Genomic DNA, 26850 nt, shown 5'->3' with positions numbered 1-26850 from the left:
TTCAGAGCTCAGAAGAGTTTACTCCACACTCATTTTATTTGCTGCATCAATCCAGCATTCAGAACGCCTTGTTTTTTTGCCGACAGTAGAATACTTTTGAAAAGGGCAGAGGAGCCCGATTAGATAAAATCTTATCTCCATTTATACACATGCAGAGTCACAATGGGCAAATACAGAGCTGTTTTTTCAAGCTAGATGCGTTGTGGTTGCGTTGTGCTGGACTGTGCTCCAGGGGCTGCACCTTGCTTGACTCTAGAATTGTGCAAAGTGCTTGAAACTAGTGGTTTTCTGTTGCTTCATGCAGAGACGTACCGATATTGTAATGGCAGAAGTGTTCAGCAGTAATGGGCTGTTCGTACGCGGAGGTACGGGTTGGCAATGGGGAGTACTCTCAGACTCCTGCGGTCCAGGCATGTGCTGGTTGGAGTCCCGTTGTGATAGTAGCTGACTGAGTCTGGAAGTAGCACAGGTGACCAAGCACTAGGGTGTGCTGGAGCTGTGGCACTCGTCTTGAGTCGGCTCCACCAGTCCTCCAGTTGGTGTCGAGGCACTGTGGCAGCCAGGGTGTCCACAGTGGCAGAAGGCAGTGGCAAGAGGTTGTAGGCTCAGTGCTTCTACTTTGCTTGTTCAAGAGAGGAACTAAGCGGGTTTCAGCCAGATAGATCCAGCAGGATTGGGGCCTCTACAGAGGCTGTAGAGCGCAGCTGACTCTTCAGAGTGAAACACGAGGACATGCAGTAGGTGGAAACCATGTGGAAGTGAGAACAGCCAGCACTTCTTTACCCAAGGGGTTCTGGGTGTACGGAACGAATTGCCTCTCCAGAGGTACCCCGTTCCCCGGCTTCTGGGTGAGATTCACAGATCAATTACCTTCATGACCTCCTCAGCTTTGTAACTGTTCTTGTGAGTTGAGATAAAAACAAAAATACAGTAACAGGCAATTCCAAGCCTGAAGAGCGAGTGGGGTTGGAGGATGGAAGTATGTAAGACAGCCTGCTGGAGCTCCGCACATGTGTGTTGGAAATAGAGGGGTCCCAGTGCTGTTCAGCATTCCCAGCTTGTGTCCATCCTTGCTCTTCTGCCACCGCAGACATATCTGGGTTTGTTTGCTTTCATTTCTTTGATCTCAGTTTGTCATCTCTAGGAGAAGACTAAAGTATTCTAACCTTTATCCTGCTCGTTCTAGTCATGTGCTGGGAACGTCTATAAAGGTTCCTGCTCACGGTGAAGAGCCTAGTTTTTACTGTTGATAAAGACATTTGTCTCAGACCTCTATCCTGTTTCATTGTCCATTTTATCCATAGAGAGTATCGGGTTAACTTTATAAATTGGTATAACAAGTCTGAAGAAGTACACGTGTGCAGTCATGAGCTAAAATGAACTGCAGCTTAGTTGCAGGGTGTTTTTTTTATTCGGTCACTACTGAGGTTTGCCTTTGAAGTCCAGCAGCCTCTCTGAGGGAGGTGCTGAGTCCCCTGGGCCCTTTCCACTCTGCCTGATGGTTTGCATCTGATGAACCACATGGTGACCTTGCATAATTGTGTTCGAGGATCTGAGAATCGCTGCTCAGCTACAGGAGCGCTGTGTTTGGAGAAAGTTTTGTGTTGTAGTCTGTTTTATCTCCTTTATCTTCTTTTCTGTTGGAAAAGCATTGGTAGCTTCAGAAACTTAGTCGCATACAGAATTACGTTTTATCAGGAGCGATCAGTTTGGTGTCACAGTTTATAGTTTTGCCAGCCTTTGGCCTTTGTCCAAATACAACATGTAGAAGAACACTTGAATGGGTCCATAATACAGCTTTGATTAAAGCATTGATACACAATGACCCTGCATCCTGGTACCTTCCCACCAAAGCACTAGTTTCCATCTGCTTGTTTTTTTTTGTCCCCCGGTCGTAAAGCTACAAGCCCATCGTGGAGTTCATCGACACGCAGTTCGAGGCCTATCTGCAGGAGGAGCTGAAGATCAAACGCACGCTCCACAGTTACCATGACAGCCGCATCCACGCCTGCCTGTACTTCATCGCCCCCACCGGCCACTCGCTCAAGTCCCTCGACCTGGTCACCATGAAGAAGCTGGACAGCAAGGTAAACCCCCAGGGTGCTCCGGAGGGCGTGGGCAGCTGGGAGTCCAGAGAAACACCAGAGCTGAACTCAGTGAAAGTAACTGCAGAGCAGTCATGATGAGCAGAATTTACAGCAGTGAACTGAGCTCTGGAATACCTTTCTTCTTTGCATACTGAAGCTGGCATAGTGACAGGCAGAATGACAGAACAGGTAATAGTCTTTTGCAGGGCTATGAAAAGATTTTACTCTCAGCTGAATCTGTGAAAATGATGAACTGTTAGTGATCAATCTGGGTCATAAGTATCTTGGGGAGATGGAGGCAGTGTTACTTTCAACAACTAGCAGACCACAGTGCTCTGCGCTCCTAGCAGTGCATAGAGACACCTTGGTAACTGATCCCTGAAAATCCCACAGTGCTGGCATTTGTTTGCTCCTGCACTGCAGAAACTTCTAATGAGCTGCTGGTGTTGTGGGTCCATTCAGCGTGCTGAGCCGGTCAGAGGTGGATTTATGCAGGCTGCTCCTAAGCCCTCAGCCCTCCAGCAGTGGCTGCCTACAGCGGTCTTGTGTTGCCAGGGCAGCTGTGCCTTGTCTGAGGCTTTCTGTTCGTCTTCCTCAAGTGCAGGGGCTCTGGATCGTCAGCTCTCACTCTTGGATGTAGAGCAGAGGGGGAGGGAGGATCTTTATTTTATCCTTCCGCTCTCCTGTTAGAGTTGGCTGTCTAAGTTTTCTTTCAATAAAAGCTGAAGAACACTAGCTGGGATTGGAGAAAAAAAACACAAAAGAAATGTATGAGCTGCCGAAGTAGTAACGCAGGAGTGCTTGTGTTGTGGCCCGAGTGTTTGTGTCAGGGGCCCGCTGTACACAGCAGGTCATTGAGAACCCAAGGTAGCGGAAATGTAGCAAACTGGGCTTTCAGAAATGGTCACGTGACCTCAATTCCTGTCCCATTATAATTGTCCAGTCGCAAAATCGAATAGCACCACAGAGTGGTATCGTGGAGGGGTTGGATTAGTTAGCAAGCTGAGGGAGCAGCGCAGTGAAGTACGCTTCTGCTGGGCCCGCTGGCAGCTGCCAGCAGAGGTGAAATCCAGCTGTGTGCCCCAGCTGCGCTGCCTGGCAGTGCCCGGGTTCGGACCGGTGGCCGGGTGGGTTCTGGTCTTGAAACATTTGTCTCAGTCCGTTGTGCGGCTTCAAGCCAAGCCTGCAGAATGAGTTAGCTGCTTCAGTTTCATGGATGCGTCCAAAACAGTGAACATTATGGTACTGTATATGCAGGCTTGGTAGTATTCAGTGTATATTTTTTCAACACACAAAATACCGTGATGAAGCATCAGTCCTTTTAATCTAATATTAATTAGATGATTCTACTATTAATGTGCTTATTTTGCTAATTATCCAGAAGAAGCATATGTTTTTTTTCTTTTAAAAGTATTCAAACTGCTTCAGTGCTTCAAAGACTGAAAACGTGAGCATTTAATAAGTCTCCCCCTTTTTCTTTGTTGAAGATTAAAAAGATGTGTCCCCCACTGTGACTAAATTAAGTTATTTTAAGTTCCAGATCAATCCACAAACTTTCACATAAAATAGACGGATTAATTAGCGGGTTTCAGTTTAAAGGGAGATGGTCTACCACTTCTGGAGAGAGCCAGAAAAGGCAATTAATGTCTGGTAGTTGGACTAAACAACTAACCTGAAAAGATAACAGGTGCATAGTACTATGTTTGCAGACAGACTGTGAACATTGAAAAGTGCAAAACCTACCAGGGGGTCTCAAGCGCTGAAGAGACTTGGAGGTATACAACACAGTATATGAAACCGGTGTGTAGTGCACGTTCTGTCTTGCACTGGCCAGATGTTTTCTTTATTAAAGCCAAGGATGACACTGGCTTGGAGTTTTAAAGCTCTTCCATTTAGCGTAATGGTATGTTTAACTGAAGAGCTGCCCAGATCCTGCTGGGGTAATAGCAGTTTGATACTGCCGGGCTGTAGGCTGCTTATTAGACTTTCTACTACAGTACTAATTACTCGCCTCTCAGCTGTGAGCTTGTGACGTAAGTGGATTGAACATGTACACATCCCACTAGGGCAGTTATTGACTGCTTGATTGCTATGAAAGTTTTTTTTTCTTCCCCCCCCGACCCCTCTCCAGGTTAACATAATTCCCATCATTGCCAAATCGGACGCGATCTCGAAGAGCGAGCTGACCAAGTTCAAGATCAAGATCACCAGCGAGCTGGTCAGCAACGGCGTGCAGATCTACCAGTTCCCCACCGACGACGAGACCGTGGCCGAGATCAACTCCACCATGAACGTAAGGCTGGCGGTGTGGTCGTCTTCAGTACGGCAGGAGCCTCCACAGAATCTGCTCTCAAATCAGTCAAAGAAAGCTGATTTGCTTCTAAATCCTTTTCTGCTATGATGGTCCCTCAGCCTTAGTAGTGTCAGAGGCTGCTGTCACTTTTTCTTACACAAGCGAGCCTGGGTTTTCACTTCATTGTTTAATTGTTAACGCAGTGGCGAGAGAGAGAGTGGAAAATCCAATTAAAAAAAACAGTTACAAGGTTTTCCATCCGCCGTGCCAAATGCTCTGCTCTCCGGATCCTTCCTTGTGGCGGTTTGGAGTCTTTGAGCTCCCCAGTGTCCTCCAAGCCGATTTAGTTTTTGAAGGCCTATTGTGTTTGTGTGTCTGCATATATATCTATCATCAGGACTGGACTCGAGCCAGATTCCCTGTGTAAAAGAGAACTAGGCTATTGTCCACACCAACCTTCCTATTTGTTTGGACCTAAGCGGTCAGCTTCCCACATCCCAGTGCCTCAAGCTAGGAATAGCCAGGGTCAGGTCGTGAATGTGAGGCCAGGAGAGCTTTAACCACGAGGTAGGACCTTTACAAATCCCCACCAGCAAGTGGCTGTACAGCTGTCCGCTAGACTCTCGCCTGGTTCATCGGCTTATTGCTGCAGCCCTCCAGTTCCCCCGCTCCACAGCAAGGTCACGTGTCCAGTCGATGCAGTGGGCACCCCAGGCAGCTTCACTTAAAAACCAATAGAAATTACGTCTGTGTGCTTCTCTGCAGTTGGGTGTCAGTACACGTTAGTCAATTGGGGGGGGGCTGGCTGGGCTGATCTGCTTCTCCTGTGTTTCCTTAAGAGTGCAGGCATGTTCTCACAGTCGCTGGTCTCTTTCTCTGTGCAGGGAGGGGGTGTTTTGTCTGCCTGGAAGGTTTCATGGTTACTAGACTTTGTAAATAGTTCTTGATAGGTAGCGTCCTTCTGTGTGGTTCACTGATTGCAGCCTTGTGCTTCGGGTACTAGGGTTGTGCGCAGGCAGTGGGCAGGTTTGGAGCGACCTGTTTTATTTTTTTGCTAGCAGTAATTAGGTTCTCTCTGCTGAGGTCTATAATTTCTTGAATCAGCGTCGTGATTCTAGACCGCGTCTGAAGTGGAATGAAAATAAATTGTGTCACTGTCGAGCTGAAGTAATCTGACAGACTCTTGACAGGTTTGCAGACCCATGCAAACATCCATTACCTGTACATGCACAAGAAATGGCGCATGGGTTGTGAATTGTACTGTGCTCAGGACCCCAATGTGATCTGTACATCTTTCAATCCAATTCCTTCCTTTCATAGACACAGGCAAGCGATCTAACAAGTACAATCCATGCAAAATCAAAGAAATAAGTGATTTTTCTAAAGTGGGTACAGAATTAGACTGGCACTGGAGTGCAGATGTGCAGTTACGTTAGAAAGCGAGGTGGGCACACAGCGAAGAACATGAGGCACAGTTCTGGAAATGGTTTTGAACGGGGGTGTGATGTTCTCTTCCCCTGGGAAGACGTGGCTGCTGTGAGGCCCTGCCTCTCGCGTCCCTCCTGCCCTTCCGGAGGCTGACGGGGGGCTGTGTGCCGGGGGTGTTTTCCAGGGCCATTTGCCGTTCGCGGTGGTGGGAAGCACGGAGGAAGTGAAGATCGGGAACAAGATGGTGAAGGCGCGCCAGTACCCCTGGGGGACGGTGCAGGGTGAGTTGCTGTCACGTCCCAGGCAGGAAACGAGAGAGAGATTCTCCGGCGGCTGGGCCTGGGCTGGACCGTCCTGCAGCCCAGAGGCTCAGTGCTTGCTGGTGCCTCTGTGTGTCTTGCTCTTTATCAGGCAGGATCAAGAATTTCCTCATTTACAGCTCCACCCTCTCCCTTAACTGGAATCCACCAGCAGCTCAAGAGTGGCGTCTCTTCTGTGTCCTCTGTGTCTGTGATGCAGAAGACACAGAAGAGAGTCTTGGTCGTCAGTGTCTGATCTGGTGGGAACGAGAGCAGCCCACACATGCACATTGGCAGAAACAAAATTAAAATCTACTGGCCAGCGCCGGCAGTGAAACGATGAGCAGAGGGAAGAGCTTTCCGAGCGTTGCGGGTCCCGGAGGAGCTCTGGGCGGTGTGTGCGCGCAGGGCTGTGCCGCGCTGCGCCCCAGGGCAGCGGGAGCAGGGAAGGGCTGCCTCCTTGGCATTGCTGCTGGCCTTCGCTGCCTGTGTGGGCAGCAGGCACACAGCGGTGCGGCTCACACCGGGCAGAGCTTCCTGGTACTGACCAGCTCTGCCTGCTCTGCTCCTCTCGTCCTGCCGCCAGTTAACTCAGGTCCAGTGACACCGGAGCACAAGCGGCCCACGTTCTGTCCTGAGTCCTTATCTAGTCTGTTTAAGTAACCTGTGTGGAGTCTGTTACTGGACTTGATTGATTGGTTTTTATCACCCCACTGTGGCCAGCCGTGTGCAGTACAGACTGCTCTTGCAGGGGTTTCTGAGTCTGGGCTGCGGGAGGCAGGCCGGTGCTAAACCCCACTGGGCTGCTTCTGTTGCTCTCTGCTTGTGTGGGGGGGGGGCGGAGCAGAGCGGGGGGGGCCGCGCAGCCGGAGAGCCCTGAGAAACGGAGCCGCTGTGTCTCTGTCGCTCCCAGTGGAGAACGAGAACCACTGCGACTTCGTGAAGCTGCGGGAGATGCTGATCCGCGTCAACATGGAGGACCTGCGGGAGCAGACCCACACGCGCCACTACGAGCTGTACCGCCGCTGCAAGCTGGAGGAGATGGGCTTCAAGGACACCGACCCCGACAGCAAGCCCTTCAGGTCAGTGAGCCGGCCCGCGCCCAGGCCGTTCTGTTACTTTAAATGGACTTCCAGTCTGCGCTGGAACCTTTTCAGTTTAATTGCCCATATTCGTCAGGTTAAGCTGTAATTCATTTGGTCGCGATGCCTGTAGACTGTCCTGTTGGGCGGTGATCTGCAGCTGGCTCTGCTCGATCCGCGTTCGCTCGGTGATACTGGCAACTCCACCCCCCACCCTTTCCTCTCTGCGCCGCAGCCTGCAGGAGACCTACGAGGCCAAGCGGAACGAGTTCATGGGCGAGCTGCAGAAGAAGGAGGAGGAGATGCGCCAGATGTTCGTCCAGAGGGTGAAGGAGAAAGAAGCGGAGCTCAAGGAAGCAGAGAAAGAGGTCGGGCCTGTTGCTGTGCATTTCTGTCCCCTTTCCAAAGGCAGGTCTTTGCACAGGATGGTGGCAGTGCTGAATATTCAGGTTGACTTTCCTAATCCGTGTCCCACCACCCTCAGTCCACAAGCGTGCACCAGAGCCCCAGAAGGTGGCGCGGCCATGCGGTCTCGCGCGTGCGTTAGCGTCTGCCTCCTCCACACAGCTGCCATAACGTGCTTGTCCTCCCCCCCAGCTCCACGAGAAGTTCGACCGCCTGAAGAAGCTGCACCAGGAGGAGAAGAAGAAGCTGGAGGACAAGAAGAAGGTCTTGGACGACGAAGTGAACGCCTTCAAGCAGAGGAAGACCGCCACAGAGCTGCTGCAGTCCCAGGGGCAGCCAGGGGGCTCGCAGACTCTAAAGAGGGAGAAGGAGAGAAAAAAGTAAGTATGCCCCCCTCCCCTCCCCCCCCACCACAGAACACCCTCTGCAAGCCCGGTCTGGGCGCTGTCTGCCCCGATGGGCCGTCTAACACCGTCTGAACTGGCCCTGTGTGCGACGGGTGCCCTGTGCTCACCCTGCGGGCGAGTCCTGCTCTGTGACCGGGGGGGTTGTGTCAGAGTCCTGCCCTCAGTGTGCTGCAGTGAACGGAGGTGCTCTGTGCGGCAGCAGACTAAAGCAGCTGGCTCTGCCTGCAGCTGTGCCATTTGAAAACAGGAGTATATAATATTAATGAACGGGTGGGAGACAAGTTCTAACATTTTCCATTTTCTTTTCTGTCTGAATATTTACATGCTAATTTGTTTTGCAGCATTCTTTCAGGTATTACAAGCATGGTTTGCTTTTCTTCGCATTATTTCTAAGCTCACTGCATATTTTCAAACATATTTTGGAGTTATATTATTACAACATAGTATGTTTTTTTTACTTATTTTTAGCGTTAAGAACATGTGGGACAGTGTGATTGGGCAGAACTTGACACTTCCTATAGGTGTCTTGTGAAGCTGAGAATGTTACGAAATGCTTAAGTGTGGTTTGCTTGATCTTTCAAGGGTTTCGGATCTGGGGGTTAAAGATGTATTTTTTAAAGATGTGAATTCATCGTTGTTTACATTACTCAGCCTGCTGAAAGTGTGTCTCTTCATGCATTACTCTTCCTCAGTTAGCCTGGTTCTTTTCGTTTCTCGTGGCTATGCTGCAGTAGTTTCACAGACCCTGCGTAGCACTGATTTTGCACAGCCTCCTGTTCATACAGGGAAACAGCAGGTACTGGTGAGAGCTCTGGGCTCCAGACCAGAGAGCCATTAGTTCAGCTCCCAGGTGGGACACTGAGCAAGGCCCTTCACTCACTGCTGTGTTCGTGGATCTGCAGTTCATAACCGCAGAAGACCGGTTGCTCTCTAATAACTGACCTGGTGAAGTAGAGGAATAGAAACAAAGCTGGGTCAGGGTCGGTGAAACCAGTCCTTTTCGGTGTTTTTTGTTGTTTTTCCTTTCTGATGCCTAAGTGTGGAGGGATTTGTAAGGAAGAAAGAAATCTAAATAGCGTGGTCTTGAGGGACGGTGGTTCGTGGTGCATTGCTCTCTGGAGGAGGCCTGTCTGACGCAGGCAGTGACTAGTTAGTGTGTGGGGCCCTGAGTGGAGCAGGGGTGCAGATGCCCACTAGTGCGGCCTCTTGCCAGCCCCGTTTCACTCATCGCTGTGCGCTGTGGTTGTCTGTTCAAGCTGATTTTACAAGACCACCCGGACTCCCGAGGAAAAGAAGCCATTGCATTAAAAAGGTTCATTCTTCGTTTATTTCTTATTGTGTCACTGCTGACATTGTCGGCCGTTCTCTTTCCGCCACACAGCCCCGTCTATTTGTCGTAAAGCACTGTAGGGTCTCTCATGTTCAGCTCTTCGTCATCGAGCGTCGATGGGTTACTGGTCAAAGCCGCGCTCCTCTCGCTGGGGTTTCCAGATCTCGACCTGCAGGCCCAGCGGGGGCTCCTGCCTGGGTCAGTGGGCTCCGCGGCTGACCTTTGCCCTTCCGTCAGGACCGGCGTGGCGGGCTTTGAGCAGTAACCCGGCGCTCGCTGCGAAGCATGTTCCAGAGTCCTTGCCATCCTCAGCTTGTCACGTGTGTACTGTTTTACAGTTAATCCGGCCGCTCGCTGCATGGCGCATGACCGCCCTTGTCCTGGTAAGGCTTGTTCACTAACACTGCTCATAGCAATGAGAACGAATGGAAGGTCGAAACTGCGGCAAGACAGCTTGCACAACGCACGTTCGTCCGTGTCGGACTCCTGATCTCAACGAAGGCTCGGGCCTCGTGAGGGGTTGAGGTGGAAAACAGCCCTGGTGTGTGAAACTAGAGGGCAGAGCTGGGGAATCCTGTTTGCTCTCTCTCCCTGCAGAGCCTGCAGCCTGGGGCGACAGGGCAGAGGTGGAACTGACAGGGAGTGTCAGTTTCTCAAGAGGGGCTGCATAGGCATCTCTTGTAGAATGCAGCTCAGACAGGAACTGTGAGTGCAGGTGTTTGTAAAGAGTGATGTAAAGGTACTTTCCATGTTTGCCATACGGTGTTGAGAATTTCTTACATTTTTGTCACCTGGCCCTTTCTTCATTTTAAACCTTCAGAAGCTGTACCCTGCCTGTATAGAGCACGCCATTTTCCTGGGTGGTTTCACATTTTAATCTGAGCAGCAGTCCCCCCCGATTGTTTCAGGTGCAGGTCGCCTGTGCCTGGTTCTGCAGCATTGGTGGCCTTGCTTTGTTTTCTGATCTGTTAGGATAAGTTCAAGTTTGTCATTCCAGCCATATACAAGTATAGAGTGCGGCGAGATAGCGTTCTCCAGACACTGACAAGACAATGCTATAGACAGTGTAGACATAGACATTTCAGACAGGGTACAGGGTACATAAAGTGCAATGTGCAGCGTGCAATTTACGTTACAGGATTGTGCAAAGAATACGTCAGACAGTATGCCTGACATTAGGCAAAGAAAACATGGCCTCTCCCTGTTGTCCGTTTCGGTCAGCCTGACAAGACATGAGCACAGATCTCTGCACAATGAATAGTTTCCCGGACTGTCCAGAGCGCTGGAGCTCCTGTTACACTCTTCTGATACGTGTTCATGCTCTTCCCTTGGAAAGATGAACAGGAGAATGAGGGACTTGAGGGAGTTGCACTGGGAAGGAAACGGTGGCAGTAAATTCAGGCCGTGGTATATAGTCCAGCTAGTGCCAGGCACCAAGTATATTACTGACCCCGCAGTGTGCTGTTCCTGCCTCCTCCTGCTCCTCCAACAATATGCTATTGTGGGGTCTCCTTGTTGTTCGTTGACGCTGAACAAATGTCGATTCAGATCAGGTCCCACAACAGTCCCGCACTTCAGAAGCATCTCCAACAAAGGCTCATCCCTGTTGTGTTTTTGTATCTCTTTCTGAAACGAATCGACTTTCAGTGGATGTTTAACTCTGTCCTCCCCCCCCCCCCCACCTTAGCTTAAAAAGTTCTGATTTGTTTTCCCTCTCGTTGTTTTATCTGCCTGAGAGAAAGAAAAGGCTTTTAACGAGACATCTGCTTTGCCATTTCCTGTGGGCCATTTTTAGCCCAGAGCTGCCAGCGTTTCGTGTTCTGTAGAGGATGAAGAAGTAATTCTTGATCTGGCTTTGAAACACTGGTGAAATTAAAGCAACATGTGAATGCCGAAAGTGGAAATACGTGTGTGGAGGCTTTTTGTCTAGAGAATAAAACATGAATAGATTGGGATTAGGGGTTGGTTAGGTTGTGATAAACCGACAAAATGTCTCTCAATCTGAAATAATTCTGTAGTTCTATTGTAGCTAGGACAGACCCCAGGAGCTGAGCACAGAGAGAGGATGAGGCTGTGATCTCAGTTGAAGTTGAACTGGAGGGTCTTCATTTTGGATTGAGTGCAAGAGCAGGATTAAAACAGTGTTGTCACCACTAACCTGAGCCTGTTTTTGTACTCAAGTGACATTGCCTTGGAGCTGTTGTTGGAATACCTGGACTGTTCTCAGACTAATTTCATACGAAAAGAAGACCCCCCTGCTCTTTAATTACGGCTGACGCTCGCTTTAGAGAAGAAACATAGTCGGCCTTGATTTGAACAGTCCTCCATTCCAGTCACCAGTTACACTTTAGTTTGCATCTCAAAACTTTCTCCATCCCAATTTTTTTTTCTTGCTGATGTGATCTAGTTCCTCTTGGTTCTTGTTTTGGAACTTGTAGATCAGTATTTTTAGAATGTGACCTGCTTTCCTAAATTATGAATTGATGTGCTAAACTCCAGGATTCCCCATAGTCATTTAATTTTGTTTCTTACCTACAGGACTTTCCTGTTTGTGAGCACTTTGCAGGTTGACACGTAAAATGTAATAAGTGTTTCTCCATCTTCTGTTGTGATGTGTTGGCTAATACAGGCAGATTTCCTGTGCCTGCGCAGTAGGCCAGAGGCCCTTCATCCTAGTGAATTTCTGTTTCTTTGAGTAGAGGAACATTCTGAATGGTTCTCAGTGTGCTTTCTTTTAAGATCTGGAGTTGGAGGTAAATCACTGTTAGTGCAAAATGCAGTTCAGGCGAAAAAATGGCCGCAGTAGCGATGCAGAATTTATCATGTTTATTGTACATCTCAGAATAAGTCCTCTTTATTTGATCTCATTGCTATACAAATTGATTTGCATGATTCATTGTACAGATAAACCACTAACTGACATACTTTTTTTTGCTGTTTTATAAAAATTATACAATTTAATGATTACGTAACCCCTAGAAAACATTAACCCTCCTTCTCTTTCGTTTCCAGTTCAGGCTTCCTGTAGAAAGTCCTTCCCCAGCAAGCTGTGAATGAGTTTTCACCCCATTTGTTCCCAGCAGTGCTGCTGTGTGTCTTGTCTTCCCATCCCCACCCTCAGTTTAAAACACAAGCACCCCCAAAACCACATGGCTGTGCTAAGCAGAAGAAACCAGCAATAACTGTGAATGGGACTGCTCATTTCATGTTTTTGAAGCATTTTTATATAAAATTGTTAGCTTTTTTTTTCTTTTGACACCTTGCATAGTTCGTGTGTGCTGTAACATTAACATTTGTGATTGTTGGCTCAAATAAAATAAACATCGGTTGTGAGGTGCAGTACTTAGTACAATACAGACTTGGACTCGTTTATTTTACCCCTTTAATAAGGTGGAGGTTGGTCCTAAAAATTAACACCGTTTAATCCTTTCAAAAGATTTAATTACATCTCTTGTTTAATGTATCTGAAATTCTGGTATTGGAGTAGAGCTCGTTCATTTCAGTTCTTCCAGTCTGAAGCCTTACAGCTTTTATGACCCGATGTTTCTTTATTTGAACTTTTTTTCCACATTTTGCATGTGCAGTTAGTAGAGCTTTCTAGTCATGTTAAGAGCCATACCTCATTTTTTTTTTAATATATTAAAAGCACATCTGTATTAGAAGAAGAGCTTCACGATGACACGTTGTGGCTATTGTATAATGCTGAAGATTTTATACCAAATATGTTTGAAATCTTTTAACCAATGAAGTGTTTTTATTATTCTGTGTATAAGCACAAGTTCCGGCCCAATGCATACCGAGCGGTATGATCTGAAGGAACCCAGTTTAATTGTGTATCAGTGTTTGCATTAAACATCCATACGTTCTTGAAGGAAATAAAAGGTGATGTACATCAAACACTTTTACTGGTTGCCAAAGTCTTTGTGTTCATTTAAATATAGATCTTTTTCCATTTTGTGTTACTCTTTTTGTGCCATCTGTAGAGTCCCGTTGCCATGTTGGGACTAGGGTGGGAGTTTCACAAAGACTGGTCCGTAGTTACTCTGTTTAAGTTCCTCTTTGTTTCGGAAGACAGGAATGATATCAGTATAAGAATTTTAGTATTGACATTCTTAGTTATGTAAAGAAAAATCCTCAGCCTTTTCCGATTAATCCTCAAAAAAACAAGTCAAAATAATTACAGCATAATCTGAGGACAGGTTTCTTCCGTATCATTTCAGCCTTCACTGTGGGTTGACGGTAATGTATTTTTAAAGATGGGTTATCTGACAGTTTTTTTTTTAACAGAATGCTTTCGGAATTTACTGCCTGGTCATTGACTTAGTCGAAACTTTGTTTTGCATTATTTGTAAACCTTGAGTTTTTTTTATGAGGATGTTGCAGACTTGTCCCGTTTAGTAATTTACTAACAGTTTATTTATCCAGGGACTCTGACCAGGCCTGGGGTGTGGAGAGGGTTTCTAGTTGAGCTCTTTAGGTTCTGATGGGCGGATTAGCTTCTCCCTCTTCTTGGTCCAAACCAGAAATTAGAGACTGATGTTGTCTTGAAGCAATAGTGATGCAGGGATGTCAGATTTCAGCAGTGGTGCCCTCTCCTGTCCCCAGTTTCAGACATTCCCAGTGGAAGTGGGGAGTCTGTCACTCGAGTGCCGTATCTCTTGATTGCATGCGCTCTGTGGGCAGGCTGCTATTCTTACTGCAGTCAGGTCCTGCGCAGTGCACTGTCGAACCCTGGGCTGGCTCTCCTCACGTCCTCACACCCTGGGCCAGCAGGTGGAAAACGGCTTTCGGTTTTGACCTTTTTATTTCCCCCCGCAGAAAGGACTGGCTTCTCCAGGGAGCGTTCTCCCGTGTTTTATGGCTGCAGTCATTTTCAGTGTCTTGGGGAGAACCCCAAGGTGTGCAGCTTGGGTACCCCTTTGCAGCGTGTGAGGTTCTGCAATAGTATTTTTTTTTCCTGCACAAAATAAGAGAATAAAGTCCATTGTGTCACAGGTCATGGCCCGAGGAAGAGCTCGCCGTGTGCCTCCTGGATTTGGAGGACGCAAGAACTCGGCAGTCTTGTGCTTCTCTGCTGGCGCGTGGGCTCTTAGCATCCTTCCCTGTTCTTTCCATTTCTCCTGCCTTCCCCGTCTCCTCCTGGGAGACACCTCCCAGCCTTCTCATCTCTCCCCCTCTCTCTCTCTCTCTCTCTCTGTTTTGTTTTTCCAGCTTTCTGTGGTAATGTTTCTGAACACCCCAGCTCCCCCCCTTCAGGGTGACGGAGGGGGTGTGACCGGGCTCTGGCTGGTCGGGGCACAGCTCTTTGAGACTGTCCGTCAGGCAGACCTGCTGCACACAGGGCCAGAGATCAGCGCAGCCCTAGTCCTTGACTGGCTGCTTCTCCAAGGCTCGTGTTTGGGTTGTCTGAAATTCTCTGGGCTGCTCTCCAACGGCTTACTGCTTTTCCCCACACTGTTATTCTCTGAATCATTAAGAATGTATAAGATCACCCATTTTGTCCTCATTAATCATACCTAAGATGTTTCAGCGAACAGAGGTCTGTAAAGCTATGGAAGTGAACTTAATAGAGTCAAATAGAAATAAATTCAACTAAAATGTTAACTGATGCTTTTTGGAAAGAGTGGGTTCAATGGGCTTAAAAGGATTCTGATTTTAAGTACAGTTCAATTTGAATCTTTACCATCCTAATTAGTGATCAATGATGAGTGGGTTGGAGTTGTAATCGCTTACTGTGTGCATGTTTCTCACTCCTGGCCTTTCGAAGAGTCTTGAGTTATTTTTGTCTCTCACTTTGACCTTCATTTTATTTTGCTGAGGTGGTATTTGTAGGACATGACTTAATGAATATTTGATCCATTTTTTTAACTCTGCTTTGAGGATCTCAAAGGTTCCAAGTACTTTGTTAGGTCTTCATTAATAACATTGGGTTTAAAATAACTAAAAAAAAGTCTCGTTGAAGCCTGACTGTTTGATTAGACTTTGATTACATGTGTTTATTTGTGGCGGTAGTGCTTAAAAGAACCATCTATGGGGAAAGGTGATTTGAAATATTTCTGCAAAAAAAAATAGAAAAAGAAATTGTTTTTAGCCAGGTTTTTTTTTTTTTTTTTTTTACAGTTCCTCAAGTCCATCAAAGCAAAAAAAAACAGTCACACTATAAAATGGATCATGGTGTGAAAGATGGGCATTTTAACTGGATTGCTATATTGAAGCTGGGGATGGGGGAGGTGTAATTGATCAGTATGTCTTCATTGAATTATGATGAGGGTCTCACTCTCTTTCCCACATTCCTCAGTCTTTTCAGGACTTGGGCATTGTTGGGCTCTGATCCAGGTTTCTGGAATCACTGGTTGTTCAGGTTCCTGTCAGGCTGGTGTTCATTGCTGTGTGTGTATTTACTTTCCTTTGCAGTACTCCCTGGCTCTGCACAGAGTAGTTGCTCCGCTCCAGGCTTTACTAAGGAACCAGGTGTTGTCTTTATTGTTAATGCGACCAAGGGCCAAGGAGACAGAATATCAGCACTACACCCACACCCATGTTATCGGGAAAGAATAAGCTATTTCAATATTGTATTTTGTTTCACAGTACTGCATTTTCTACTAACTGCATAACAGAAAGCATGTTCTGCCTGATCATTCTTAAAAATTGCAGACTTGATCCTGTTTGCATCTTGCTTTTCGTACTTTGTTAGTTAGCTGCGCCCTGCCATGGCAGTCATAGCGATTTTCATCTGCTTTTTTAAAATATATTTATATAAACCATTGTTGTTAACAGTATAATCAGTAGTTTTCCAAGGAGCCTCACTTTTGCTATTTAATTGGTGTGCCAGAACTCAACCACTTTCTAGTGTTGTTTCTACCAATGACGCAAGTTGAACTTCAGCAGTTGCACAGGGGACACCAGAATGACTTGCCCTATTCCAGGGATCACGTTTTTATACAATTTCTAGAAAGTGGTTAAGCAGTAACTTAGTTCTATGCCTATAAAGATAAGAACAGTGTGAATGTTGTGCAATAATTTAAAATGAATAATGATTAATATTAGGTTGCAAGAGACTTGGTTTAGATTAGAAGTAATTAAAACATCAGCTTTAAAACGAGCATGTTTTTTTTATCAGAAATGTAAAGATTGGTGTTGCAGAGACCCAAAACAAAGCTGTGTTCTGCTGGGCTGTGTGTTGCAGTGTGTGGATAACCTTGTCGGTGATCTGAGTAGTGAGCAGATATGCGAGTGCTGTTTGCCTGCCCTGCTTTGTGTCTCCTGCAGTCCTGGGAGAGGTGTGGTGCCCGCAGGGCTGAGCGTGTGGTCAGATCGGGGAGAAGGTGGGAAGTGGGCCCCCTCCCGACCCCCGCGACCTGTGAGCCCACACCTGCAGGAACTGCTTTCACTGGCTGCTTCGTCTCCTCTGATAACCTGCACTGTGTTTCTCTCTCCTCTAGCTTCTTTTAATCTGTCTTGGTCGCCTGTCTGAAGAGGGGATTGCAGCTTCAACAAGAATTAGGCATCCTCCCTATCCTCCCCACCCCAGTTCTTTGTACAAGTGTGGTTTTTCACTCTCATCCTGTATGCCCTGTTGAGCTTAACCACATGTGTGCCTGACATGGTATTTTACACAGAAATCCACACTGCCGAATCCTAGATGTTGGAGGGCTTGTTCTACACTTGGGCTCTCTGGTCACTCTTTGGGTCAACTTTAGGACTGTTGAAAGGAAAGCAGCGTACTGAATGGTTAGCTTCCATGTTATCTACAGCCACTGTTGCTTGGAGAAAGCATATTGCTCTCTTCACTCAGAAAACAGAATTGACTGAAAAAAAAAGTTTCCAGCTAACTACACGGATCAGGATTTGTGTAGTTCGTAAGTGTTGTCAAAAATATTTCTGTCAGACCTTCATGATTTTAAATAAACGTTGTAATACAATAGAAATGTATCAGTGTGTATCTTGTTTTCGATTCTATTCAAAAAACACTTATATCCCAAAATAGGTTTAGAACCTGTGAGAGTATAGAGCATTCAGTTTCCATGACAGAAAATAGTTTGCCATATGCTGGTTTAATTTAAAAGAATGCAGTCCTCAACACATTTGTATTTCAATAGTCTTTCTTGAAACATGCATCCAGTGTAACTGGTTCGATCTTGATTTAAAAAAAAAACTTTTACTGCACTAGTGAACTTGTGCACTCGACTTGCACAGCCTCTGGGTGAACTTGGACCTCAGTTTACTCGGCCTGTGCTGTGAGCGACTACCGGGCAGCGTCTTGCAAAAACGAGTTTGAGCACAAAGGGGACAAGGAGATGGGTGTGTTGAACATCATACTTGGTACAGGTTGGGCATGGCTCAGCTTTAAATTGAAGTTTTTCTGTTTAGAGAATATGCAGATTTCATGCTAGGAAAATCCAGAATATAAAGCTATTAGATGTTCTTTTTTTTTTTTCCTTGAAGTTTAGTACCACACGTTGTTAAATACCATGTGGGCCACATAGGGCACCTTTTACAACATGTGCTTTCAGTATTTCCTGCCTAATCTGTATCGTCTGCATGTCTACTGAGCGCTGTGTTCCATCTAACTTGTTTTGATCAGTGTCTTTTATTTTGGAATAGTTACATTCTGCACTGCTTGTTTTGACAGAGGAGATTCTGTTTGGAACCAGCTGTACCTCTGTTTCACACGCGGCAGCTGTAATGTGTCATTTCAATTGATCTCTGCAAACTTGCCAAATTTTACAATTTAACCTCACGGCTTGGCAACTGTAATTGATCAGGTTGTGCAGAAGGGCCGAGCAACACAAAACGCTGTAAACTAGTTTACTTACATACTTCAGAGGGAATCTATTTTGTGAAGCAACAGGCCTATAGGAGTGGAGCCTTGTCTATTGACTCAACAATATTGTATAATTACTGTTTTCATTCTGTTAAATCTTTCCAGAAAGGAAAAATTGTCATCGATTTTAATTCCATGTAACCCAGCTCCCTATATTGACTTGTTAAATATTTTGTTGTAGTTTGATGCCAGTGGTGTACATTTTCAATAAAAAATTTGAAAACTAAACTGGTTTTATGGACCTTGATGTCTGCTCGCTGCAGTCTGCTGATCTTTGGTTTGTATGTAGCGCCCTCTGGGGGTCAAATGCTTTCCTTTGCAAAGGCACAAAATCCATCCTTCACAGTGCGAGAGCCGGCCGGTCCAGGTGATGTGCGTGAACTACATTCGTCCCCTCCCTCTGTCGCTCAGCCAGGCTGCCCCTGGCGTGAGGGGGTCCCCGGCCCAGTGTGGGGGCGGATCCCTCCAGGCCCCCCAGCTCTGCTGCTCGTGACGGGAGACGTGCCGCGAGAGGTCTGCGCGAGCGGCGCGGCTGCTGCTCGGGCGCTGTGTGTGTGTGAGAGGGTGTCAGTGTGCGAGAGTGGGTGTGTGCGAGGCCAGTGCGCCGCAGTGTTGGAAGCAGAGGCTCCCAGGACGAGCGCCCGCTGTCCCCCGACCTGCAGGGCTAAACCAGGCAGCAACGCTTCGGTAAGACAAGGCAGGTATTCACCGACTGACGGTCTTGTACCCCTTTCCGCGTCTCAAACCCTTTACTGCGCTGCAGAGCTAAAGCAGTGTGAACACGGGGGATTATTTAGTATCTCACTGCAATGCACATCGACAGTGATGCAGGTCCGGCACGACTAGATCACATTGAATTGCAGGGAAATAGAAGCAGATATCCGAGCAGCGTATACTGACTGTGCCACACGTTTCCCCGCTGCTTAATTTAGTTTATTGACTGTTGCGATCTGCACGGCGGACAAATACCTCGCAGTAGTTTCTAGAACGAGCGCTGCATCCTCGCTGTTGTTCCGCTTGGCGAACGCCAGGGGGCGCGCTTCGCCGGACGCGCTGCAGAGTCGAGGCCGCTCAAATCGCAGCTTACTTATCTGTCAATATAATCATTTTTACGGTTCGTGAATCAAATACATATATAAACATATGTATCGGAAAGGGCGCTCTTCGAATAATTTGGGTAAAAAGTAATTTAGTTTCTTTTCGCGGCGACGCTCCCACGATGCCTTGCGCGGCGGAGTGGCCATGCTGCTTCCAGAGCGAGTTTAAATGGCTTCTTCCAAAGCGGCCGTGAGGAAAGCTTCTCGTAAGCGGAAAGCCAGCCCTTTGAATTTGGAAGAGTACAGGCAGGGTAACGAGAGCGACAAGCACTGGGTCGTCCGGCGGCAGTTTGTTTCAAAGCATGTCGAGGAGTACCGGGCGCGGAACAGCGTCGACCAGCTGCTGGCGCTGTCGATGGTGTGGGCAAACCACGTCTTCATGGGCTGCAGGTAAGGTAAACAAAACACGAGCTCAGGCTGTGCACGACCCAGGAGGCAGTGAGACGCGGAGATGCCCGGGAGCGGAGCCGGAGCGCAGGAACCGGCCGGTGTTGCGGGGGGGGCTGTCTGCTCACTGCAAGGCTGGGGTGCGCTTTTCGGGAGCTGGGATTTTTTTTTTTGGCGAGGCCGGTTGCGTTTGCTGTTAAAGGCGTGCGCGCAGCTGAAGTGGTTTCAGAAGAGAACGGGCTGTCCTGTGTGCTGTTGGACTCTCTGCAGTGGTGGGTGGTCTGCGCAGCGCTGCCGCTGTAACGTTGCACGTCCCTTGACCGTACTGCATTCTGCGCAGGACACTTGAGTTTCAGATGCCTTTTTTTCCCCCCTGACCACTTAAGCGTAGTGCTCATCACATCATTTTTCTATCCGTTATTCATAAGCCCTCCAGTGCAGCGCTCTTCACCCCCGGCCTTGGGGGGGGGTCTCTGCTGGTTTAGCTTGTGATGCACAGGAGGAGAAATGCTAGCAGAGGAAGTACACGTGCTGCACATGGGTCTGATCCCGTTTCCCACGCAGTAAAAAGGAACTGTTAGAGATCCCGTCAACCTTAAGCTGTCGGGTTGGAGGAACTGTGTAAAGAAAATAAATCTCTATTTTCTCCGCGCCTGGTCATCGCATCGCCGGGTTTATTTTTCACTTGTATCACGGAGGCGGGAGCAGCGAGTTGGCTGCCGTGTGCGGCGCCCTAGCGACGGCTGTACTGCGCATGCAAGGAGAGTCGTCTGGTGAAATGGCACAATTATACAGGGATACAGAATGGGGAGCTACAGCTCAGGGCTCTGGTGTTGGTAAACATCCGAACTACTGTCCTAGTTTTCTCATGAATTCATAAAGCAGTAAGGGCTCGGGTGTAAGGTAACCAGAAGACCTCATGGCTCCCGGGGGTCAGAGGAAGGAACACGAGCTCAAGATAAAGCAGCTCCTGAACTCCGGAGCAGGGAGAATCCCGGGCATGCTGTGAGGAGGCGGAGGAATAGGGAATGGCCAGACCGACTCCAAGCACTTACATGCATGGGCTTGGATGAGGGGCGGGACACTGCTGAGTCTTGAAAGAGTGCTTACAAACGAGAGGCAGTCAGCCCGACTGCGAAGCCCCTTCCTGGGGGAGGTTGTTCTGCCCGGCTGGAGGAACTGGGCTCTGTGTGGGGGCCAAGGGGCGCTGTACGGGCGGGCGGGCGGGGTGGGGGCTGCAGGGTGGTCCGGGTTCCCACGGGCCTCTTGCAGGTCAGGTCTCGGGATGATGGGAAGGCTGATCGCTTCCCCCTCCCGCGCTACGACCAGGGAAGGGCCTGAGCCAGGCAGATGCCGGATAGCTCCGTCGGCACGAGCCTCGTCTGTGCAGGTTCCTCCGGAATCACTGGGCGGACTGGGAAGAGCCCAGTATCGTACCGCCCCCCCCCCCCCAGGGAGGTGGACAGGGTGGACTCTGTGGGTCTTCAGCAGCTGATGTTACCCTGAATCGGACCTGAGAAACGTTTCTTGTGCTGTTGGTAAGGGGCGTGACCTCACACTGACCCATGGGGATTCTGTGCAGGCGCTGAATGTAGTGTGCGTGTGCGTGTGCGCTGATTTTATTTATTCATGCACCAGGAAAGGGAGTGTAAACACTTTTAAGAAACACATGTATGTCTGCGTTCACATTCCTAGGAGCTGGGGGACAGCGACCCGAGCAGTTTGTTCTGCAGCCTGTGAGGCTGCTGTATTAGCAGTGGGGTGTCTGTGTATTAAGTCTCGCAGGCTGGACCGGCGGGTAGATCAGACCTGGGCTACAGAAGCACTCTGGTTCTTGTGCGCCACTGCTCCTCGGGGAGAGCCTTTGATCTTCGCGATGACAGTTGTTGTATTTTGGTGGGGCTAGAAGCTTTCTGGCGGTAGCAGGTTTGTGTGTGATGTAAGGGTTAGCACCGCTGGGGAACAGGTAAAGGTTTGTTCCCTGCCGAAAGGAAAAGGAGTACACCTTTCCGTGCCCTTCCCTTTGCAGCCTGCACATACTGACCCGCCTGCCTGCGTGCTGTTACTGTGAGGTGTGTCCTGTCCGGGTGGAGATGGTAAGGCATGATGTCTGTGTGCAGGTATGGCCCCGAGCTGATGCAGAAGGTCCAGAGCATGGCCGAGGGCATCGACATAGGGGAGGTGCCCTCCTTTGAGCTGGTCCCTGGTGCTGAAAAGAAGAAGAGGCCGTGCTCATCAGATGACAGTGAGTACCGACACAAATACGGAGCAGGAAAAGTTTTTTTTTTTTTTTTTCCACTTCTCCTCTTTGGAGATGCTTCAAGTTACACGAATACTACATGGTATTCAGAGAAGTATTCCTTTTATGGCCGGAATAGCATTTATAGAAATTAACATTGTTTATCGGTTTAGTCAGTCTTGGATGGATATAACTTTTGACGTCGTCGTTTTAAGTTGTTAATGGCAGATATGGAAATGTTGTTTTATATTGTGAGAATGTATTTTACGGATGTCTGTCAGGCCCTCGGTATCTTCTGCTGCATTCTAAACCTTGCTGTTTTTCGTGCTAAATTTCTCTCTTTGTTCCTCTTTGTTGTTTTAACTTAATTATTATTATTATTATTATTATTATTATTATTATTATTATTATTATTATTATTATTATTATTATTACGATACCAGGTATGAGAGTTGGCTGCTGCAGCAGAACTCTTTGCATTAGCCGAACAACTCTGATGTGTTCCTTTCCTGCTCTCTGCAGAAGAGGCGCCGGTGAAGAAGCTGCCCGTGTCCAAGTTTGGCCCCAGACCCCGCTTTGAGCCCGTGCACTTTGTCAGCAGCAGCGGTACGGAGGAGAAGCAGAGCAGGAAGGGGGAGCGGGACAGCCCCGGACAGACGGACTTCGAGCACTCGCCAGAATCGAACAGCAGCCGCCCAGCCCACGGCAGGCAGGGCCCCTCTTTCCAGAATGCCAAGCCCTATGTTTTCGACGCGTGGGCTGATGGGGAGGACAAGGACGCGGGGTCGAACGCCTGCGGCCTGGGTTTTGGGAGCCGAAGCGGCTCCGCGGGCTTCATGCTGAAAACGCAGCAGGACTACTGTGCCAAGCTCGAGGCGCACCGCTCCAGGCGGCCGGAGGCTTCCCGGGGCTCCGGGTCCGAGTCGGCGGAGGCCGGCGGTCCGGCGGGCAGCCGGGACTCTCGCAGGGGCCTGGGGTTCGGGAATCAGGACAGCGCGGCGGCGGCCAGGGCGGCCGACTCCCCAGGCGACGGCAGCCTTGCTCACCAGAGCGGCGACCTGGCGTCTGCCCTCGAGAAGACGCAGAAGCTGGTCGCCAGAGTGGCGTCGGCGATGGCCGCCACTTACAAGGACCCCACGTCGATGAGCGGCCCAGACACGCCGAACTATAACTTCATACTGAGCCGCAGCATCCAGGCTTGCAAAACCAACCCGGAGTACATCTACGTGAACCTCAAGGAGATTGCACCGGGCGACCTGCCGAAAAACAGGAAGGTGCCCTCCGATGGGTACGCTTGTGAACTGAGGTGCAAACGCGTTTATTTAGCCACTGGGTACTCTGGGAGCAAGAACGGAGCCAGGGACCGGGCCTCCGAGCAGGCGGTCAAACTCTTCCTGAGGCCTGTGGAGGTGAGGGTCATCCAGCGCAAGTTCAGGCGCACTTACGTCAGCGACCTCGTGGTCTGCCAGCGGCACTTGCCGACTCCCCACTTTCCACCGGCGCTGTGCAACCCGGAGGACACGCCTCCGCCGAGTTCGAGGGGCCAGTACGAGCCGGACCCGCGGAAGCACTGGACCGAGTTCGTGATCGTGGAGAACGCGCACGACGCCATCTGCATCCTCAACAACTCGGCCGCCTTCAACCGGATGAAGATCGACTACAAGTTCGAGGTGATCCCCAACACGAGCTCCTGGCAGTGCAGCGTCTACCTGCAGGACGAGCTCGTGGCGCAGGCGGCCGGCAACAAGAAGACCTCGAAGCACGCGGCGGCGGAGGAGGCCCTGCGCAAGCTGCGGCTCAACCAGGCCAGCCGCCAGCAGCAGCAGCAGCAGCAGCAGCAGTTCTCCCAGGGGAACCACGGCTCCGAGTTCCCGGGCGGCCGTTTCGGCCAGCACGGCAGGAGGAAGCACCTGAGTGAGCTGGTCATTCTGGAGAACTCGGACAACGCCATCTGCATCCTCAACGACACGGCGCAGTTCAACAAGGTGAGCGCCGACTACAAGTTCGTGGTGCTGGCGGACCACCGCTGGAAGTGCGAGGTGTACCTGGAGGGCCAGTTCGTGGCGGCGGGGATCGGGCCCAAGAAGGCCGTGAAGCACATCGCGGCGGAGGAGGCCCTGGCCAAGCTGAGGCAGACGCAGGCCGTGGTGAAGTCGAACCTCAGGAAGGAGGGCAACGAGGACGCCATCTCCCGCAAGCAGATCCTGCGCCTGTCCGGGGAGGAGGCGCAGAAGCAGGAGATCAAGGAGGACAACATCGGGAACCAGCTGCTGCGCAAGATGGGCTGGAAGGGGGGCGGGCTGGGCCGGGAGGGCGAGGGCATCACGGAGCCCATCAAGGTGAAGGAGCAGTTCACGAGGGAGGGCCTCGGGCTGGACGTGGACAGGGGCGGGAACCAGCTGAACAAGAGGGACATCGAGGAGATCATCCGCAACTACGCCAGCTCGGACAGGCAGGACGACCTGCGGTTCTCTTCGGAGCTGAACAACGAGGAGCGCAAGCAGATCCACCAGATGGCCCAGAAGTATGGGCTGCGCAGCAAGTCCTACGGCCAGGCCATGCAGCGCTTCCTCGTTGTCAGCAGGAAGGTGCAGAAGGAACAGCTGATCGGGCAGCTTTTCCAGGAAGGGCAGGTTGGCCGCTACGAGCTGGTGAAGCCCCAGGCTTCTCACTGACTGGACTGGTTCGTACCTGGCACATGGCGAGGGCTGCTGGTACCTTATTTTAACAGAATGTGCACTTCATACGTGGCAGGGGGGGAACAAAGAGCTTTTATCATTTTTCTAAGGACGCAGTTATAAAAAGAATCTCTTGGCAGACTTCATTATCGTTTCTATTCCATGGTCCGTGAAGTGTACTATCACTTTGGCACAACCCTTTCGAAGTCAGTATTTAGGTTTTCTTTTCTCCTTTTTTTTTGTATAGGAAGACCACTTTTCACTATAACCTTTCAAAAGCGAAACCCGTCATTCCTCAGATCCGTGTTGGAAATCTGCTGTACCTTTGACATGAGTGTATGTGTTTGTTTTGGGACTGAACTGCAGGTTGCACCATGTACTGTAATACCAACACTCTACCTTGATCATCATGAGAACTTGAAAACCTAGAACATCTTTCGTGTTTCATTGTTGAAATGTATGAATTTAAAACTGGATTATAACAGTATACATTGAACTGAACACTTCTAACCATGCTGTAACCTTTACAGACATCTTTCAATAAAATAGAAGGTTGTGGCAGAAAAAATATAAGTTCTAACAGAATGCCTTTCTGATAAAACTTGCATTTCAGCATCTAGTAAGGTGAACTGAATGGTTTTCTTAGTTGTAGCCATACTTGGAGCCTGCTTCCAGAGCATTGTTCTGGAACTGCTGTCCTGAATCTTAAGTCTCTTCTGGGTTTCAGTCCATTTGAGCTCAGGCCTTCATTGGATCAATGAGTTGCTTAGTTAGGAGGGGTTAACGTACGTTGCATGTTTTTACTTGACTAATTTAAGCTGCCTCTGCGCCGACCACTCTCCTAGATTCTTGTGAACAATCAAAGCAGATGTGACCCCGTGGCAGTGAGAACAGTAGATGCAAAGGGCTTTATCTTTAAACGCAGGAGAGTTTCAGAGCTGTCTTAGCCCTGGAGATCTTCTAGAGGATGAAAGCCCCTGCCTGGATAGACACAACGATACCTTTGTGGTTAAGACCAGCTCAGTGAGCGATGGACAAACCCCACCTCGGGTAGTACAAAAATTGAAGAGCCTCTGGCGTCCTGGACTGGAAACGCTGTGTTAGAGAGAAGTCAGTGCATGGAAAAGGATGGTGGAAGGAATGCAAACAAAGAAAGGAAAGCTCAGAGTGATTTGGGTGGTGCAGCACAGTTTTTGTTACAAGAAATAACATGTAGTTGCAGCATCATATATTCCATGTGTTAATGAGTTTTCACTATCTTCTCAAACAGTGTCATCGGTGTAGGATCATTTAAAAAGCACAGCTGTCTTTGTAAGCAAAGGGTCTTGGACTATAGTGACCACTGAAATGCAAATGTTTTTTTTTTCATATGAATACCAATGACACATCTGGTTTCCATTCCTCTAGTTAAGGGTTTCATTTAATTTTCATTTTTCAAGGGTCTTCCCGTCTCCATTTACAGTTTTTAATAACCCTGAATTCAGGAAGGGGGAAAATAAGTAATCATCTAGAACAACAGTGCTCTCTCTGTAAATTGTAATAATTTAAGGACAGTATATCCAAGTGTAAACAGTCTTGGTGCTGGTGTGTTGTAACAATTATACCTCTTATTTGGATGCAGGTCTTTCATGGCTTAACGAAAGATTTTGTTTAAGAAAATGGTTAATTCTTGGTTGATGTATGTAAAGCACAAATACAGTATTTTTGTCAATAAGTCCTGCACTACAATGTGTTTTCGAACTGTGAATATCTTACAAAAGGGCATTGGTCAGTTTTTTTTTATATTAGAAGAGACTGTCCTGTCGGCCAACTCCATTGCAGGCGGCACGTGGAGTCAGCTTTAGAATCAAAATGAGTTAAAAAGCTTCTGCAGAAGGAAGGGGACAGTTCATTAGAAGTAGGTGTATGCTGCTTTATCAGTGTTCCATTACACTACCCTCTGAGGGCTGACAATACTTGGGTGTAAAGTGTATCCCCTTTACTACCTAAAGAGCCTTAGGCTGAAACGTGGTCTTAAAAATAAAATAAATGATTTTTGCCATTACTAAAAGGTATTTTATGTATAGGACTCATAATTTAGTGCCATAAACCTTTCATAGTTCCAATTACTGCTGAATAAAAGACTTGCCACCCAGATTTCTAAAACCATTTACTTCAGGTTCTTCACAGGTATAAGTAAACTGTAGTTTTCCCTATAAATGGTCCTTGTGATAATGAGAACTGTATACTTCAAGGTTCATCCGAGGGGAGATTCTGATTTGAAGGTATAAATAATCCCATCTCTTCATCCCAAT

General features: G+C 48.5%; 2 protein-coding genes across 12 annotated transcripts in view; both read left to right on the top strand.

Annotated features, from left to right (window-relative positions):
* septin6 (septin 6) overlaps positions 1 to 26850 on the top strand; it is a 65390-nt gene that overhangs the window by 7339 nt on the left and 31201 nt on the right. Inside the window, exons 4-11 of one of the 8 annotated variants that reach the window (XR_015924965.1) lie at positions 1901 to 2087; positions 4219 to 4380; positions 5993 to 6089; positions 7021 to 7189; positions 7425 to 7557; positions 7787 to 7974; positions 9258 to 9313; positions 12344 to 13228. Coding sequence is in view for 6 of the 8 variants with exons in the window: in XM_088597350.1 (XP_088453476.1) it covers positions 1901 to 2087; positions 4219 to 4380; positions 5993 to 6089; positions 7021 to 7189; positions 7425 to 7557; positions 7787 to 7974; positions 15746 to 15770 (961 nt within the window). In the remaining 2 variants the exon portion in view is untranslated. Of the gene's footprint in view, positions 1 to 1900; positions 2088 to 4218; positions 4381 to 5992; positions 6090 to 7020; positions 7190 to 7424; positions 7558 to 7786; positions 7975 to 9257; positions 9314 to 9669; positions 9715 to 12343; positions 13229 to 14542; positions 15489 to 15745; positions 16032 to 16773; positions 18384 to 26850 lie in introns of those variants that run through there. The other 7 variants (XM_088597355.1, XM_088597354.1, XR_015924964.1 and 4 more) reach the window with 7 other exon arrangements.
* On the top strand, positions 18521 to 26270 carry nkrf (NFKB repressing factor). Of its 4 annotated transcripts, none has more exons than XM_088597337.1 (3): positions 18521 to 18842; positions 21760 to 21884; positions 22401 to 26270. In XM_088597337.1, exons 2-3 carry the CDS (start codon positions 21776 to 21778, stop codon positions 24551 to 24553), a joined length of 2262 nt encoding a protein of 753 aa, XP_088453463.1. In that variant the 5' UTR covers positions 18521 to 18842; positions 21760 to 21775; the 3' UTR covers positions 24554 to 26270. The 4 variants fall into 4 exon arrangements, with proteins under 4 accessions (XP_088453463.1, XP_088453462.1, XP_088453461.1 ...); XM_088597336.1 differs by having other exon boundaries at positions 18521 to 18852; XM_088597335.1 differs by lacking the exon at positions 18521 to 18842 and adding an exon at positions 18914 to 19642.

This window comes from Lepisosteus platostomus, chromosome 10 (assembly GCF_059453375.1).
Source record: "Lepisosteus platostomus isolate fLepPlt1 chromosome 10, fLepPlt1.hap1, whole genome shotgun sequence".
Classification (NCBI taxonomy): domain Eukaryota; kingdom Metazoa; phylum Chordata; class Actinopteri; order Semionotiformes; family Lepisosteidae; genus Lepisosteus; species Lepisosteus platostomus.
Note: the sequence above shows the minus strand (reverse complement) of the source record. Positions and strands in the feature narration are given on the sequence as shown.